This window comes from Semicossyphus pulcher, unplaced genomic scaffold, assembly GCF_022749685.1.
Source record: "Semicossyphus pulcher isolate SPU_LCO1_2020_fin unplaced genomic scaffold, fSemPul1.0.p SCAF_5, whole genome shotgun sequence".
Taxonomy (NCBI): Eukaryota; Metazoa; Chordata; class Actinopteri; order Labriformes; family Labridae; genus Semicossyphus; species Semicossyphus pulcher.
Window position 1 is genome coordinate 3,364,799 of NW_027211726.1, and position 18,352 is coordinate 3,383,150.

The 18,352-nt window shown below is 42.4% G+C and overlaps 1 protein-coding gene across 1 annotated transcript; it reads left to right on the forward strand.

Moving 5' to 3' along the window:
- Positions 1–433: 433 nt before the first annotated feature.
- LOC138609070 (CD209 antigen-like protein E) lies at positions 434–12,435 on the forward strand. The gene is made up of 6 exons (XM_069681687.1): positions 434–591; positions 2,753–2,881; positions 3,744–3,920; positions 4,013–4,197; positions 5,615–5,730; positions 10,204–12,435. Exons 1-6 carry the CDS (start codon positions 483–485, stop codon positions 10,382–10,384), a joined length of 897 nt encoding a protein of 298 aa, XP_069537788.1. The 5' UTR covers positions 434–482; the 3' UTR covers positions 10,385–12,435.
- Positions 12,436–18,352: the final 5,917 nt, after the last annotated feature.

Below are 18,352 nucleotides of genomic sequence, written 5' to 3' on the forward strand. Positions count from 1 at the left end.
GTTTAGAATTTTATTTTAAAACATTTTATATTTGAATGATTTATTTAGCTTTAGTTACTTACCTTGTTACGATGATCGGGAGAATATTTAAAAATAACCTTATATGATTATTTATATGTTACACGTACAGGGACCCTTTAGTGTGCTTATGAGTGTTTTCACTTTAAATATCGTAAGTATCGTAAGTTCGTTGCGTTTTTATTACCTCCATACTTTTGACCTAAACAGCATTTTAATGCAGGACCTATAAGGGAGTGTTTTAAAGTGTGCCTTTGTTGCTTTAGCACACATTTTTTAAAAGACTTTTATTTTGAAACACATAACCGGAACGAATCATACTTACTGTGTAATACTTGACACCAGTGCCTGTCTATAAACAAGGGGAGCAAAGTGGGTGATCCAGAGTTTTAAACACGCTTTCCACGTACTGAAACTTTCTAAACTCTTAATTTCAGTACTTTTTTATTTCATCCACCGCTGAGATGTCGACCACCGGCAGCTCCCCGGCCTGCGACGGGATGTACTCCAAGCTGATAGACGATGAAGCCACATATGACGAGTTCACACGCAGACCAGATGTTGGACACAGTGGTAAGACCACACAACATCTTTATGTCTTAAATCTGACCACATTATAACTTTCACCCTTCTCTCTCCCTGTCTCATTGCAGATAAATAATTGAGTTGATCTCGAGCATCTTTAATTTTTTCTCCCATTCACCTTAACACTTGTTGACAAAACGCTTGAATTATGTAATCATGGCTTTGCACATATATTTTGCTCGTACTGTTTCACAATGACGCCCTATGCTACTTTACTACTCTGGTACAAATAATGTATTAATTAATGTGACCCTGTCTGTAATAATATCTAAATTATATTGCGTGGTGAATTCAAAAATTGCAACAAAAAAGGGACGTTTCTTAAAGCCGAGGTAAAATTGAATATAAAAAAAGTAAATAAAATTTCACATGGTTTTATTTTTGTCCAACCATCAGTCCTGAACCAAAAAATGTAGAGTTAACTTTTAAATAAAGATGTATTTATAACTGAGAAGCTCGACTAAATGATTAATTTTGTATCGATCAATTAATCGGCTTTTTGTTTAAGCTCTAAACTTCCTTTATAGAGCACTTCTGAAAGAAATGACAAAGTATTTTACTAAAAAAAGCAACAATCTCAAAGAATACTGTACAACCAAAACAAACAATAACCGCCATATTGAAAAATACAGTGACAATTAAAAATACAACGAGGGCTAGTCTACTTACTCTCACAAAACCCTCACATTTGGGAGGCAGAAATCAATCATTTTTGTATTATTATTTAATGACCATTTGTAGATTTACAGCCACAAATTAAAATCTCAAAAACAATCATATTAAAAGCCATAAAAGCAGACGTTAGCTTTTACTCGAGCTAACTTTAAAAGCCGAGTACAGCATTACAGTACCGCTAACATGGCTGCAGATCACTCCCTCATTAATTCCAACTCTTCTTCGTTAATAGACATTTAGACGTTTATTCTTTAGTGAGCTGTGTATTGAGATTTTTGATTTAAAAGGTCAACAGTCCAACATTTTATTGACTCCACACAAACTGTTCTTCTTGGGATCAGGAATCAGCTCTCTATCCGCTAATTTATACTGTATTGATTAATGGCAAGAATGCAAAAACTAAATCTATTAAATATCACAGAAGTAATTTTATATATTCTTCAAAACTGACTCACAAGAGTGTTAACAAGAATTATAATGACATAATTTAAATTAGTGTGGGAGTGAATCCTCCTGCCTGGCGATAACTGTCTCACATGCAAACAAACGAAGTCATTTCCCTCACTGCCGTCTGCTTTGTGTGATAATTGCTGTTCTGCCAGATTTCCCACGTCCTCGAAAACTGCTCGGACATGTTTTATTTTCACAAGTCTGAACAGAGCCGTGGGGATTCCTTTATGGATGAATGCTTTAGAATGAATACAGTCTATAGAAGCTCTGGAGGCCATTTATAGCAAAAAAGTAAATATTTCTTCCTCTTTTTTTCAGCTCCTTAAATGCAACCTTACAGGAGCACAGTTGTAAACGCATGTATCAGCTGACGTTTGTCACAGCAGTGGAGGTCTGAGGGGTTATTTTAGGGCATTTGTGTTTTTAACACTTCAGCATAAACTTTCTAGAAATTAAATAAAGACCAGCCTTTGCAGAAGTGAGCAAAGTATTTCTGCCACCATGAGTAAATGATATAGCATTCTCAGTTTTTCATTTTATTAGCTGTTTGTATGGATAGTTATGAAACAGGATGTAGCTGCTGACAGAAAACAATTTCCCCTTTAAGAAATTACACTTTTCTTGTGAATAGCACACGTTTAGTCTTATCTGAATCTTAGACATGTCTGAGGTAAGAAGTGACAATTGAGAAGCATCACAGGCCGACTGAAGATGTTCTATAGTCTGGGTTGTGGAGGGACATATAAAGTTGTATCATCTGCATATATATGAAAGTTGAAGAATTGATAGATCAGTGTTACGATGTTTTTATGGGGATGTAAATGGTAATGGACCAAGAATACAGCCCTGTGGGACCCCATCACTGACGGTGAGACTGTTTTTAGGGTCCTATGTGTTTGAAATGACTGTAAGTGTGTTTTAGTTTGAATGTGTTCAAAACGTATGTGTCTGGAAGTTTGTCTGTACGCAGTATCCACAAAACTTGGCTAGTAATTAACAATCTTTCCCGTGTCGCCACCTCCAGCCCATCCAGTCGCCCCGCTCAGACTGATGCCTCGGCCGAGTGGCCCCGGGCCCTACCGCTTCGCCACCATCTGCCTGGCTACGCTGTGTGCCGTCCTGCTGATCTCCATCATAGCCGTCACTGCACACTGTGAGTACACGGACTGACAGATACTTCATTCTTTCATGTAATGTTTTTGCTTTGGGAGTTATTAAAGTAAGATCAGGCAGCAGCGGTGGTGCAGTGGTTAGCGCTGTCGCTGCACAGCTAGAAGGTTTGTGGTACGGATTCCGGTTCGGAAGTACGGGGCCTTTCTGTGTGGAGTTTGCACGCTCGCCCCGTGCATGCGTGGGTTCTCTCCAGTCCAAAGACATGCTCGATAGGTTCGTTGATGACTCTAAAATCGCCCGTAGATGTGAATGTCAGCAATTTTCTTAAAACTCATTAAGTTGTGAAACTCCAGCTATTTCCTGCTGGCGCTCCCACCTGCTGTGTCAGCGCAGTAATCTGGAGGCACTACCAAACATTTCCCCACACTGCAAAGGAACTAAAATACTACAACGTGACCCGTGTTCGTCATCAGTACATGCTGTTCAAGTGATGCAGATACAGCAAATTCAGAACTGCAGAACTGGCACTTTAAGGTACAAAAAGAGGATACGTTGGTTTGCACCTTGCAACACGACATGTTGTGTTGTCTGTTGCAAATGTGTGTGTGTCTGTTTTGTTGACGCAGTCAAAAAGTCTGCTTCTGCTTTGTTTGATTTTGTTAAACCGCGTTTTTAGTTTGATAACTGCTGTAAAGGAGATCCAACACACTGTGGACAAAAGCAAATATTTCTGTGTCAAATGTTGTTCATTCAACTACGACCATTTAAGGAAATCTACAGTTTAATTACAACTCTTTTTAAGGAAAAGCACCAAATAATAAAAACCCGTCAGTCTGTTGCACTCAAGAGTTTTTTGTTGTGAGCTTTAATGTTCCTACTTTGCTTGTTTGTTGTCTTGTCAGATAAGAACAAACCTCAGGGCAGTGGTGAAGCGACCTCAGAGGCACAGAAGCAGACGCAGAGCGCGAACGTGTCGGCTCTGATCGCCTCCATCAGTAAACTGCAGCAGGAGAAGAATCAGCTGCAGAAAGAGAAGGACGAGCTGCTGGCCAAACTGGCTGCTAAGAGCGCCACAAAAGGTGACGTTGCACAACCAAACCTGCTTTGAACAGCTTCTGTAGTTCCTCTTCTTCCTGGTCGCCTCTATCGCTCTCTTTCCGTGTGTCATCAGCTCCTGAAGTGGTCAGACCGACGACGAAGGCAGCGCCGGCTCCTATCGTCTGCCCCATGGACTGGCAGCTCTTCAACAACAGCTGTTATTTAATCTCCCGAAACTCGAGGAGTTGGTCGGAGAGCAAAACGTACTGTGAGAGAAAAGGAGCTCACCTGGCCATCATCCATACAGCCGAGGAGCAGGTACAGTATGAAAGTTACTTTACTTTCATCAGTGAAGAGTTGATACACTGTGAACAACATATTTTATTTGTAGAAGATCTTTTCTAAGTTTTGGGATAATGTTTGTTTTTTTCTTTCTTACAATTATGAAACTCAACACAAGTAAAAGCTCATTTGTGACCGTTTCAGTGGCTGATTAATACCACTTCATTTGCAGTTGTCTCTCCGCTCTGTTAGCGGTCCGTTTATGTGGCCACAGCGTAAGCGGGGGACGAGGTGCCGCTGATAACAGCAACACGCTCACTGAAAAGCTACCATGTGTAACTGAGCGTCTGCAGCGGCGCGTGCTTGTTTATATGCAGGTACACACAGACTGTGCTCAGCGGTCAGTTCACTCTGTGCTCGGTTGAAGAGCTGCACTAAGATGATGTCTGACTGATATTCTCGTGGAAACAAGAAAACTGGCGAGTTTGCGTTTTGCACCGAGCAACAAAAAAGTAGCAGCTTGACGTGTTTCAGTCAATTTGCTTCACTATCGCACGTCCTGCGATGTGAGAATTGCACATGCGCACATCACAATTGTGGTGGTTAAATGATGACTTGTGCTGCTTAAAGTTGTAATCTCGAAGTTCTCAGTTTTGTTCTATTTGGAGACACCTGATAGCGATAAAAGGCATTTGGGGCGTGTACGTCCCAGATAACCCAACCCTGTAACTCTTGATTTTCCTGGCTGACGGTCGCTTTCCTTTTCAGACTGTTTGCTTCATCTGAGCGTCGAGTTTGTTTCTTTTTCTTTGGATTTTCACTTCTTGTTGAAGTTGTATCTGTAGTCATCCATCTTTTCTTTGTTTGTTCAGCCATAGTAGATTACTGTTTACTCGCAACACTTGCAGAGAGCGGAAAAGCAGCCGCTTAGCTCCGCCTACCCTCTCTGGCAGACCAACCACTGCTGGCTGATGGAAAACGCGTCACTAACTGGGCGCCGCTTGGGATTTTTTTCCTTCAAAAGTCGCCACAGACACCCAGTCTGTAATACTGCAAAGGCTTTCATCAGTGGGCCTCAATCACCATTGTGTTACCTCATTCGGTGATAGATAGAGACTTAACAGACATTTATTTACATGAAAATCTTCAAGATTATATCTTCAAGTGAGCACATGTACTGTAGGAGTAGTACCATAACTTTTCACAGACCGGGAAATTACTCACTAAACATGAAGCACCTATAGCCTGTAACAGCTCTGCACATACCTACCGCTTAAGGGTCCAAATCTTCGCAAACTGGGCTCGACATGTGGGTCACGCCAAAGAGATAACGTTCTTTGACAGTAAGGTAATAATAATAAGAATCAGCAGCCTTATCATGTGCAGAAACAAGTAGTTGGGCTGATCTTTAATAAACTCTAACTTGACTTTTACTCTTTGTGTTTTCTCTCAGACATTTCTGTGGGACCTTCTGCCCAGAGGCCACTGGAACTCTTACTGGTTTGGGATCACTGACGGGCAGACAGAGGATCACTGGGTGTGGGTGGATGACACCCCACTGGTCGAAGGGTGGGTACACTTCTGTTTCTGACTGCTGACATGCTCAGAAGGCCGCCAAAGTAAACACATTTCATCTGGTCATTTAAACACACAGTGCTGAACATGGAAGCTAATACTGTGATACAACAAACAAGAGCGCAGCCCAAACTGTGGCTCCTCTGGCTCCAGACAGTCTGTGTTACACATAGTTGGACATGCACGCACAGACTGAGTGATCACTGAACTTTTTACCTCTGCTGAACATTGACCTCTTGCATACCTGCACACTTTGGCACAGTTTTCAGCCGGTGAGCTGGACAGCGACAGTTGGTTTGCTCTTAATGAGGCCGAATACGGAGAGTCAGGCGTCCAGGGAGAACATGACGAGGAGAGCAACAGCCTAACTTCAACCCAGTACTTCCTGTTTTAGTGGAAAGCCATAACTTTCTGGGAACCAGGATCGAAAAAAAGGAACAGACTCCAAAAATGTTTCATGTTTCCCTGGAAAATTTAACTTCTTCTAAACTATTGTTGGTTTGAAACCAGTGTGATCCTCTTTAAGCTACATTAGCAGGATGTCTCAGAGAGGCGAGGTCAAGGGGTCAGTGTGCCACAGTCAAAAAACCTTCCATCCAACCAGGAATGTTTAACCGTCAGATGGATCACAGGTCGTATGAGCCAGTTGTGTTCCAGCATGATCCACCATGTCACCAGTCTCTCTCACCAATCCAATGTCCTCGTCCTCGTCTCCCTCCTCTGCCATCGTGCTAGCTCACGTCGCAGTTGCCACATACCTGACATCAATTTATCTCAGGGTAGCTGACGGCAAGCTGGTCGTCCATCTGACTTGACAAATGGTACAATTCATCATGCAGCCTTGGTCAAATTAAGAACACAGAGTTTGGGAGGATTTCTGTAGAAACTAAGGAGGGAATTCACTAAAGGATTGCGCTGCTTTTGCGCCCGCTAAACCTGTAACCTGCAAATGACTCAGAAAGACTCCGCCTCATTCAAGGAGCACGCAGACGGTTGAATGCACACTGTTGTGCGCTGCAGAGCAACCAGCGTCTCTGTGCTCCCGTGCTGTTTGTGCGTATTTAATGAGTCCTTTTGCAGACATTCGGGGCAAATTTGGCCCCTTTTAATGCAAGTGAGCCTCGTGGCAAAAAGCACCTAATTCACAAACGCCAGCGCTAACTGCCCCGCACAGTTAGAGTGAAAATATTACCTTCTGCAGAGAGCTGGTGGTAACTGCGGCCCATGGCGACAACTCCACCTTTTGTGTGATCAAAAAATGTATTTGTCTGTAAAAACAATCTGTTAATAATATTTTGTCATTATTATCATAATCAGGAGATCAATCAGTCCGGGGCTGTGCGAGGCTCAACACAGGCTCACTTTGTCCACGTGTGGAGACGGTCTGGAGCCGTTACACAGGAAGGGGATTATTACGAGCTGCTGTTACTTGTTTATAAAAATGAAGCTGCGTTACAGACAGTGAAACTCATAAACACCTGTCGAGTCTGGACTTCACAGTCATCTGTTTAAAGAGCTGCCCCCTCCTCTCCCTGCTCATCATCGATCTGTGCGTGGAGTTGAGAACAGCAGGGCCGCGCAGCAGAGAGCGGAGCTGCAGGCGGCTTCTCTCCACAATCAGACACAAAACAAGAGCAAGCTACACGGAGCTGCAAATCTTTATGGGCGTGTTTGCGCTTGAATATCATCAGTGCAATTTGCTTTGTGAATCGGACCTTGAGACGGAGCAGATAGCGGGGGCAAAAGATGCGCAGTTTATGGAGCTATCAGCGGCCGCAATTCGTTCTTAGTGAATCCCCCCCAAGACAACAAATAGATCTTCCATGTGGAACTTATCAGTCTACATTTATCCACATTTTTTATGCATATATGATACATTTGCAGCGACGCAAACTCTGTGTATGATAACAAACAACTCAAGAGTGTTTAGGATATGTTGCAGTGTTTACAGTTGTCTCTATTGAAGCAAACTTCAGGCACGAAAAGGACAAATAATCCTAAATTTCACCCCCAGTTAGACTCTTTTGTTCAGTCAGCCTGCTCAGATGTGGGGTGCAGTTGGAAAGTCACTGAAGAGTTAAAGGCTGTAGATGCTCCAGATGTGAGATTTCAGCTGGAGGGAGGCCAGAGTCATGTCTGCCTGTAAACAGCAGCTCTGAGCAGTGTTATGTAAGCGCTGTTTAACTGCAGGTGACCCCGACCTTTGACCTATGATGAAAGCAAGCGTGTCAGAGCGACAGAGGGAACTGTTGAAATATCAGTGTTCTATAAAATGCAGAGTCAGGTTAGCTTCTAATGTCTGCTTTCCACTTCTGCTCCAGAAACAATATTTATTTCCTGTTTTGAGCCGACTCAACAGATTTTCTAATAAACATCTGATTTCTCTTCCTCATTTTGAAAATGTGTGTTTGTGAATAACTTATCATTCCTCTTTTTCACCCTCCCCCCCCCCTCTTGTCCTGCAGATATGTTTTCTTGTTCTGGCTCGGCCGGAGCTGGATGTTGACATTTATTCTAATAATTAACTTCCTCAAACTTTTAACCCATTTTTAAGCCTTCTGGAACTTTTACATTTATTTCCAGACTGCAGTAAATATCGAATTACATCTTGCAATAACAGCAAATTGCAACTCAGTTAAGGTAAAGATTATATTAAAGAGTAGTCATGCTAGCAGCTCTATAAGGCTGCACTTACAATGGAGCTCTGAGGTGAATGCGAACATGACCATGCTAACATGCTGAGCCTATACGCGGGTAACGCATTCGTTTTGCAGGTCTTTGATCAAACAGTATTGGACCAACTCAAATTGTGACCTGACGATAGTGCAAGATGAAAAGACAAAGGGTCACGTAGCACGAGGAGGACCTGAATGTCAGGACCGTATTTTTTTCCTAAAAAGCAAAGAAGTTGACCTGCAGGTTGTGTCAGAGGGGAAGTCGCCAGAGCCATTACTACAGCTCGTCCGGGGCCACAAATGTGTCTCCATTTTTATACCAATCCAATCCGTACAATAGTTGTTGAAATATTTCAGTCAAGACTAAAGTGGTGCTTTCACATCAGGGACCCGGGCGTCCAGTTTGTTTGATCAGTGTGAACACTGTGTACCGGTGAAAAGGTGGTGTCGAGTACGGTTCATGTGTACTCAGGTACGCATCAGGTGTGAAAGCTACTGAACCAAACCACAGAAGTGGACTGCTCTTTATAGTGTCTCCTCTGAAATCTGCGAACGCACGCAGCACCGCCGATCTCATCCTCTGACCCGCACGGCCACGGCTGATACCGTCGGAGTGTAGATGAGAGGCTCGTTCTTTAGATTTTCTAATAGTCGCCATAGTGCGAAGGTCGGCTCCAGTGTATGAGCTTGGGATCATGCGATTCGCACGCTTTTCAACACTGGAACAACAACATAAAAATGTTCCGTAGTTGATGATACTCCTCTTCTTCTCCTTGTTTTTGAGGTGCATTACTGCCACCTTCTGTTTCAGAGTCCTACCGCAAGCGTACTCAGGTACGGAAGGAAGCGGTACATGACGAAGCAATCGTACCTAATGTGAAAAGGTCCTCAGACTAAGGCCGGAGATATTCTTGCTTTTTAACCTCGCGTTCACGTGCTCAACCGTCTGCGTCATGAACGTAATCGTTCACATACTTGTCTCTGTACCACGCGTGTTACTGGAGGATACCTGTAGAGGGCGCACCAGAGAGCTCAGGCCGTATGCAGCTACTGTATGTGATGTTATCTTCTTTCACAGCACAAAAAGTGACAGCTTCTGTGTGCTCGGTGGACACAACACACCGTCTGCTCCGTCCCCGCGCCGTCTCTCCGACATGTTCCTCCGTGCTCAGACGTAAATGTCCCGGACTTGTTCCCATTTAGTTTTGCAGGTTTCCATGGCGACTTCTAAAACAGAACTGATCTGTCTGCAGCTGTTTGACAGGCATGTTTGTCTCTGTGCAGTGGCAACGACACATCGTACAGATGTGGATCATCTTTGTCCCTGCTGCTGTGTTGACCCTGTCACATCCCTTCTGCCTCTACACTGCCCCTACTGTTCATGTGCGTACTGCAGCTTGGGTTCATGTTAATTTTTGAGGACGTGCACAGTTGAGGAACCAAACAGACGCAGGGAAGACGGGGCAGCCATCATGCGCGTGCAAAAGCGTAGTTAAAAGCAAGTATAACTCCAGCTTTACTGCCCTCCCTAGAACAACACCATGTGGCTGGAACCAATAGCATGACAGTCCGTACTACTTGCTTCTCCAACAACCAGAGCTTCCCATGTCGCTATATAAAGTGCATGTTACTCCAGTTGGCACTAAGGAGGGCAAATAATGAGCTGCATGATGATCCAATCTGAGCATGATACCGTGGGATTCTAGGCGGCACCCAACACTGTTTAATTGATGTAAATTGATTAAACATTGTTGGTCAAAGTGATTTTTGTCGTTCTCTCTTTAAATTGTAGTTTCTGGGAAGAGGGCGAGCCCAACAACCACATCAACGAGGACTGCGGCTACATCGTGAAAACAAACGTGATGGAGCGAATGGCGATTCGGAGCTGGTACGACGCCCCCTGCACCATGAACCTGCCCTTCATCTGTGAGAAAGAGATGGGCGCTGGAGCCAGCACGGCCAGGCCACACTGAGACGTCAACACCGCTAAGATCAACTGAGGAAAGCAAGGATAGTACGTAATGGGACACAAGCAGGGTTTAAAATGTTCTCTATAATGTGACTACAGTGGTGTGAAAGACAGCTGCAGTTAGTTATTATTTTGCTTTATATATTTCATACTGGATCAATCACTCACATATTTGTTATTTCTGTGGTAACAGTTTAATGAATCTGTTCAAATAAACTTCAAGAGACGATAAAAGGACAATTGATTTCAAAGACTCTAGAACAATGGCAAAAAAGGCTTTCAGACTGTGGCCTTGAAGCCGACATTTCGAATAAGATCTCAGAGTAATTAAATAGAAATGTTCAGTCTTTGGCGTTCTGTAGAAAGTAGTAGTTTAAATAGTGAAGTAGCGAAGTAGTTTAAGTACTTCCTAAATATACAATGAAAATGTTATTTACTTTGATACATGTTGAGGTTTACAGGGACTTTTTGTTATATTTAGTTGCTTTTGATTGAACTGCACTTCAGATTTTCTTTTATTGGAAATAACAGAACTTTTTTCTGGATGACTTTTAATGTTGCAACCTGATTAAAGTAGCTCATTGTCATTGTTACTTTAAAAGTAACTTACGTTACTGCGTTACCTCCTGAAAAAAGTAACGTTAGATTACTAAAGCATTATCAAAAATTAAACCCTCTTTGCGAAACACACATGCGTTATATTGTCAGGACGGCGTGTAGCCTGCTGCACGTCCACCTTTGAATGTATCGACTCTACCGTCACGGCCCATAATCTGTAACTCTGCAGCCTGATAACAGGAATGACAGACGCAGTATAACCTTTACAGCTCTTTATGATGCTAGCAGTCTGACAGTGAGAGGCAGAGGCATACAGTATTAGGCACAGCTGTTTCCATGACAACAATACAACACAGGCTCTTAGTCCCACCAGTGTTGTGGAGCTGTGTTTAGCTGCAGATGCTTCACATTTGAAGTCGAGCTCTTCACAGCTGACGAGCACTTCTCCTCCAGACACAGCTTACATTTCACCGTCATGTTGTTCTCGTCCCTTTCACCCAAACATTCAGAATAATGTGAATATTTCCACAAAGTAAACGCTGTCCTCTCTGACAGCTCGCTAGCTGAGTTAGCTAGCTTCACATGTGCATGGACACAGCTGTGTTTACCTTCTGCTGGTACGCAGCGACCTGCCAAGAAGGAGATAGGGAAATTGTGGTGTTACAGCAGCAGGTTATCAAAGCGACTACAGCACAGGAGATAATAACCCTAACACTAGAAGATGGAATACATACATCCAGGATTCTAACAGCAATAATAAATAATAACCTCAACTATATTAATCTAAAATATATATCTAAATAAAAACAAATCTGAAGGAGGAGAGAAACAGAAACAGTGCTTCGGGGTTTTTCGAAAAAAGAAAAAGACGAACACAGCAACTTATTTTCCACTAACAGACTTCTTTTTATGAAAAAGTAACTAAATAACAGATTACTTATATTGCAGAACTAACGCGTTGCATTACTCTTTACAACAAAAAGTAATCGGATTACTTTGTAACGCGTTAGCCCCCACACTAATTGTAGCTACCCATTTAGAAAGTTAAACTTGGTGTGGATCTACAAATACATGGTGCAAACGGTGAACTTTTTTCTCAATGGTGAAACCCTAAAAAATAATATGTCATAGGTTTTTAGTACAAATCATATATTTATACTTCCTTTTGATTCAAATCTTTACAGCCTACAGAGAATCACATTTTATTTACTACTGATAATTATTAGCCTGGTGTTTCCGTGTCTAATACACATAAATAATGTTCTATTTTTACATTTTATAGTTCAGGGATTCAAAATAAAGACTTTAAAGATGTCATTTTACATGTGAATGTGCTTTTGAAGCTATGAATGGAGTAGTATAGCAGATTGTGACAGCAGCAGCTCATTATGTGTGAAAAGATTGTGTGATGAAACAACTTCACCAAGAATGTTACACTGTGATTTGCTTGTTTTTTTAATGCACTGTAAATCAAGTGTTTTTTAATTTGATTTTGTAAATAACAAATAAAGATAATTGTTTTGTATGTAAATGTCTCAACTTACTTCTTGCATGTTTGTTTAGTTTTTAAAATATTGAAGTATTTAAAGTGGTAATCTCACAGATCTCAGTTTCGTTCTCTTTGATACCACCTGTTGCGATAATTGCAGGAGCGCACTTCCCAGATATCCAGACAGTGCTGCATGTGTGACGTCCACGGTTGGCTCCGGTTGTAACTCTTGATTTTCCTGGCTGACGGTCGCTTTCCTTTTCAGACTGTTTGCTTCATCTGAGCGTCGAGTTTGTTTCTTCTTCTTTGGATTTTCACTTCTTGTTGAAGTTGTATCTGTAGTCATCCATCTTTTCTTTGTTTGTTCAGCCATAGTAGATTACTGTTTACTCGCAACACTTGCAGAGAGCGGAAAAGCAGCCGCTTAGCTCCGCCTACCCTCTCTGGCAGACCAACCACTGCTGGCTGATGGAAAATGCGTCACTAACTGGGCGCTGCTTGGGATTTTTTCTGCTAAAGTTGCCGCAGACACCCAGTCTGTAATAATACTATATACTGCAAATGCAAAGGCTTTCATCAGTGGGCCATCGGCTCAGTCACCATCGTGTTAGCTCATTCGGCGATAGATAGAGACTTCAAGATTATCACATTAATCATTCTAAATCAATGAGTACTTTTCTCCTGACTTTCTCAAGAGTTGGTGGTGACCAAAAACAGAGCTCAAAGGAGGTTGGAGTTAATCAGTGGGACAGAAACACCTCAAATTGAATGCTAATGGGTCCAGCAGTTACATTCTGGTTCTGCAAGTGAGCAACAGGGTGGGTTGGCCTGCGTGGGTTAAGTTTAAGTTTACTTTTAATTAGTTAACTACTTCTGTAAAAAGGGGGTGTGGCCTCACGATTGACAGCTCTGTTGACAAATGGGGCTCCTGCAGCGTTCTGTTCCCGAGTAGCAGAGTAGAGGAGGAACGGCGAGAGGAGACGTAACTAACACTAACACTACAGTCATTGAACTTTCCATAAGCGTGAATATCTGCTTCAGACCGACACAAGAAGCTGTTCTGCTGCAGACTGAGCCCACCTGAGGGCTCCAACACGCCAAGGCGTCAATACTGCGGCTCCACCGGCCAATCTCTACTGCGCACACTCACCTACAGACACAATGATCGTTCTTATTTGGCTGTCACTGCACTGTAAGCTTATTATTGCCAGTTATTTCCTGTTATTTAAAACTCCAATGTGGCCAATATTAATAATCAAACATGTCTTGAAATCGGTTATCAAATTGTGGATACAGAATCAACTCGTGTGTTTCTTTATAACAGCTTGGTGTCCGTCTCAGTCCTGGTGTTGCCCAGCAGGTGGCTCTGCTAACACAAGCAATACGTCGACTCAGTGGGAGTCTTCAGGCCACATTTACACATAGCAGAGTTGAAGAGGAACGAAAGCAGATTTCCAAACATTTCCTTCTGCTGCAGTTTCAGATTTTTACATTCAGTTTTGGTTCTTAAAAGATTGTGAAGAATTTTGAATTTCAAAACAAAATCTGACACATTATTTAAGTCATTCCCTGAAAAATGAAGCCAAAGAAATAAGAATAAAACACTGTTTTCTCCACTCTTCAGCATCTATTGAACCTACAGAAAGAAATGTGTTTCACATTTATTTCTCATTTCTCTTTTAAATATGTCTCATTTACTTAACATGTTAAACCATGTAGTTCTTATTGGGAATTTCTCTGATGTTTACTGAACATTTTGTATTTGAATCTCAGAGAAATTAAATCAAATTAAACTTTATTATTCAATGAAGGAAATGCATTGGTCAGGAGTGCATCAAAATAGTGAACAAAGGAGAAAATCAATTAAAAAAAAAATCCCTTTAAACTCAAACTTTCTTATATGGATTTGTAGATTTGGGTTGAAAGACCTACATTCTGTCCTCCATGTCATCTCGCCCACTTCCTCCTTTGTCAAAGCGGGCTAAGCGCGTCCCTGAGCGAGGAGAAGGGGCCAAAGGTGGAGGGGGGTTTGTTGAGTCCACGGTTTGTACTCCTGCGTCTCTCCTGAGCTCGTTACCACAGGGAGTTATCAGGAAGTCAGCTAGCCCTCTTCTGTCACAGCTCATTAGGATTACAGGCCGACACTTCCAGAGAGAGAGAGAGAGAGGGAGGGAGAAACACACGGGCGGTGTGCTAACACGATGCAACAATGTCAGCAACATCAACAAATCAAACGATGAACCAAAGGCAGATTTAACGTTTCAGTTTCAGAAACCAAAGGGATCATGTCTGAGTAAGAAGACCGATAACAGCCATGAGGATGACCTAAAGGGATCTGTAATAAATCACGTCTAATAACCCAAACGTAAAGTACGAACAGTCATGTAACTATTCCAGTTTGCTGTGGGAGCATCAGAGGCACAGAAAAGTCACCTGTTCGTTTGCTGGCTTCTGTTCTGAAGCTTTAAGTTGGTTTTCTGGAGCCGGAAGTGATGACGACATCAGCGGTAGAAACTGGCCAGAGTTGTTTGAGAATCAGACTAAAATATCTTAGAGAGCAGACAGCTTGCAGCCACCACCCTATGACTGCATATAAAGATGGAGGACGCGTCTCCATCGACTCTGGTAGTACTTATTTGAAGCCAAAATACTCGCAAGGCAGGCGCTGCCATCTTGCGCTGGTGACATCTTTTGGAGGCAGAGACTGTGCAGGAGAGATCAACCGATAACTAAAACATTTAATGTACCGTGAAAACGCCACGTCAGCGTGTTTAACAGCTGAACAGCTTCTTGTGTCGGTCTGAAGCAGACGTTCACGCTTATGGAAAATTCAATGACTGTAGTGTTAGTGGTAGTTACGTCTCCTCTCGCCGTTCCTCCTCTACTCTGCTACTCGGGAACAGAACGCTGCAGGAGCCCGGTTTGTCAACAGAGCTGTCAATCATGAGGCCACGCCCCCTTTTCATATCATCAAATAACTAAAAGTTGTCAGAAAAATGAACACTTGGACATAAATCAGCATGATAAGAACTAACTATAATGACAGAAACCATGTTTGAGAAAAATGTATTTTGATTTTATAGTTTGACTCATGTCCCATCTGTTGACATGGAGGAGGCGGGCTTTATGAGCTATACTGCAGCCAGTCAGCAGGGGGCGACAGAGAGGGTTTGGCTTCACTTTTAGGGAGCTGTCATGTCGGCCATCTTTTTCTATGGTCTATGACTCAAAGCATATGCACCTCTAATTATGTGTAAATGAAAGCCTTAAAATAAACAGGTAAGTTCTGCCCGCGAACAGTTGTCATGATAAAGAAATGAGCAACAGAGCTGTTAGAGTTTCAGGCTGCAATAACAAAATAAGACATGTCGACAGACGACATTTAAAACCCTGAGGGAGGGATAATGTGTCATTTTAGTTCAGACCATCAACTGTGGATTCTGTCGACCATCTTTCTTTTCTTCACCAACAAACACCAACAAGATCACAGGTGTTGTGACTTTCCCTAAATGAACCAAAGAAGACCAAAATCTCAGGATCAGAATTCAACGTTTGGCCTTCAGCTGGTCTGCACCGCTGCAGTCTGACTCTGTCTCCATCTTCCTTGTGATGTAGCGCCGGTTTGTTCTCCTGCCCATCATCACTGCAGTCTTTTAACTTTTTCTTTTATCTGTTGGTTTAATGGGTTCTCTGTGGAGGACAAATGACATTGTCAAAGTTTGCTCCAAGATTATTGGACGACCTTTGCTCCCTTTGGAGGAAGCAAGTAGTCAAGAAAGCAGAAGGAACAATCTGTCAGCCTGACCATAGCCTATTCAAGGATTTCCCTCAGGCAAGCGATGTTACGTTACAGAAAACAAACAGATATGCAAACTCTTTCATTCCTTCTGCCATCAGGCTACTAAACAGTTTGAATGCATAATCTGACTGGGAGAGTCCTTTGTTTCTGTTCAGCATCCTGTGACCTGCTCTTATTACTGACATGTTGTTGTTGTTGTTGATGCCTGACTGTGACGTCAGCCTATGCGCTTTATCTGTTCCATGTATTTTTCTTCTTTTCTTCTTTTTATGAAAGGGTAAGATTGATTGAGTGATTTTTTTTCCCTTTCGGTTTTTATTTAGGCCTCAAGTTTTTTTTTACTGTGGGTGATTTAAAATGTAAGTAAATAAAATACTTCAAACGAAACCTACTTAAGTAAAAGTAAAATTACATTTTTTTAAAAACTTTAAAAAGTACACCAAAAAAACAACTCAATTACAGAAACGCGAGTAAATGTAATTAGTTACTTTCCACCTCTGGGAGGCAGAGACAGCAATGGTGACCGTGGTGACCGTGGTGATGAAGACTAACGTGCATTCACACCGAACGTGAAGCGAATATTCGCCTAGCATTATTGCACGAGTTGGACCGCTGGATCAAAATTAAATAAAAGGCGAATATTCGCCCTTCGCTTCCGGAATGGAGGAGAGGAAGTGGGACTTATCTCCATGGTTACCAACGCCGTCAGGAGAATCTCGATGTTGATAGGCTTTTGCTACACCAAGTGACGGGAATTCGCAGAGGAAGTTCATTTTTTTCAACTCAAGTGAATTCGCGTCTACTCGCGTCATTGCTTTGACTTTGTGTGGAACGTTGTCTCAGATTCGCGTCTGTTCGCGTTTGGTAATTCTGGAAAGTCCGACCACTTTCTTTTTAATTAACATCATTTACTTGTACTTTTACTTTTAATACTGCAGTACAATTAATATAAGAAAAATACTTTTGATACTTAAGTCGAGTAAATATCAGACACCTTCAGACTTTTACTCGAGTAGAAGAGCTGACTTTAATTTCCTGGTTTGATACCTGCACTTTTTACGCGGGTGGCTTTCTCCATCCACCGCTGTGAACAACCTCAGCGGTAAATAACCTTGTGCAGCAGCTACGACTTTAGCCGTGCCTTGGACCCTTTGACTTCCACAAATCCAACCAGCACTGCATAACCGTGAAGTCGCTGTATGATGTCAGCAGGCCTGATCCACACCTGATGCATCAATTACTAAAAAAAGACACGGCCCGAGTCGAGGCTTAATCTGAAAGTCCCCATTAGAGGAGGCCATCAAACATCACTGATGATCTCAGCATGCTCCCATGATGCATGAGGGCAACTGGTGGATTAGCAGGAAATTGAACCAATGAGGAGGAGACGTGTGGCTTAGAGCTGCAGTGTAGTAACCAGGCTACGTTACCTGAGCCTGAGCGGGGACGTAAACATTCAAGTGTTTTAACGTCTTAGGCAGACAAACGGCCAACTGGCACGCTGTCAGCGCGAGACAATTAAGCTCATCTGACCATTTTGGTATTCTAGTATAAAGCTCTTATGTTGGCTGCAGACCATGTGGGGGGTTTGATGTCCTGACATTCACAAACACAGAACGACAGAGCTCATTCTGTGCATCACTTGACCTTGACATTGTGAGTGATTTGTTCGGCAAATGTCATTACCCCCGAGCTTTCTAAATGGCTTATAAATCAGCTGCAGAAATGAGATGTTTGCACGCTTTTGCAACAAACATTTTGATGTGGAAATGCAGCCTTTTGAATGTGTGAAACCAGGATGTCAACATGTGTGCGATATGCAAAATCAACCTTTATTGTACATTCAGTGGCTTAAGACGCTCATGCTCACTGAGCAACTTACAGAAGTAGTAATCGTCGTGTGAGCTCCTCTTCTTGCTGTGACCCAAAGCTCCTTGACTGAACTCCAGCCTGCCTGTGGATGTTTAAGTGCCAAGTCAAATGATATCTCAGATAATGTTGAACTCAAAGTGGATGCGGCTACAGAAGGAAGGATGATTTTACAGAGGAAAAGCACAGACATGTTTGGACAAAAGCGTCTGCTAAATACAATTGTAACATGTTTATACAGAAATATTACAGCTTTG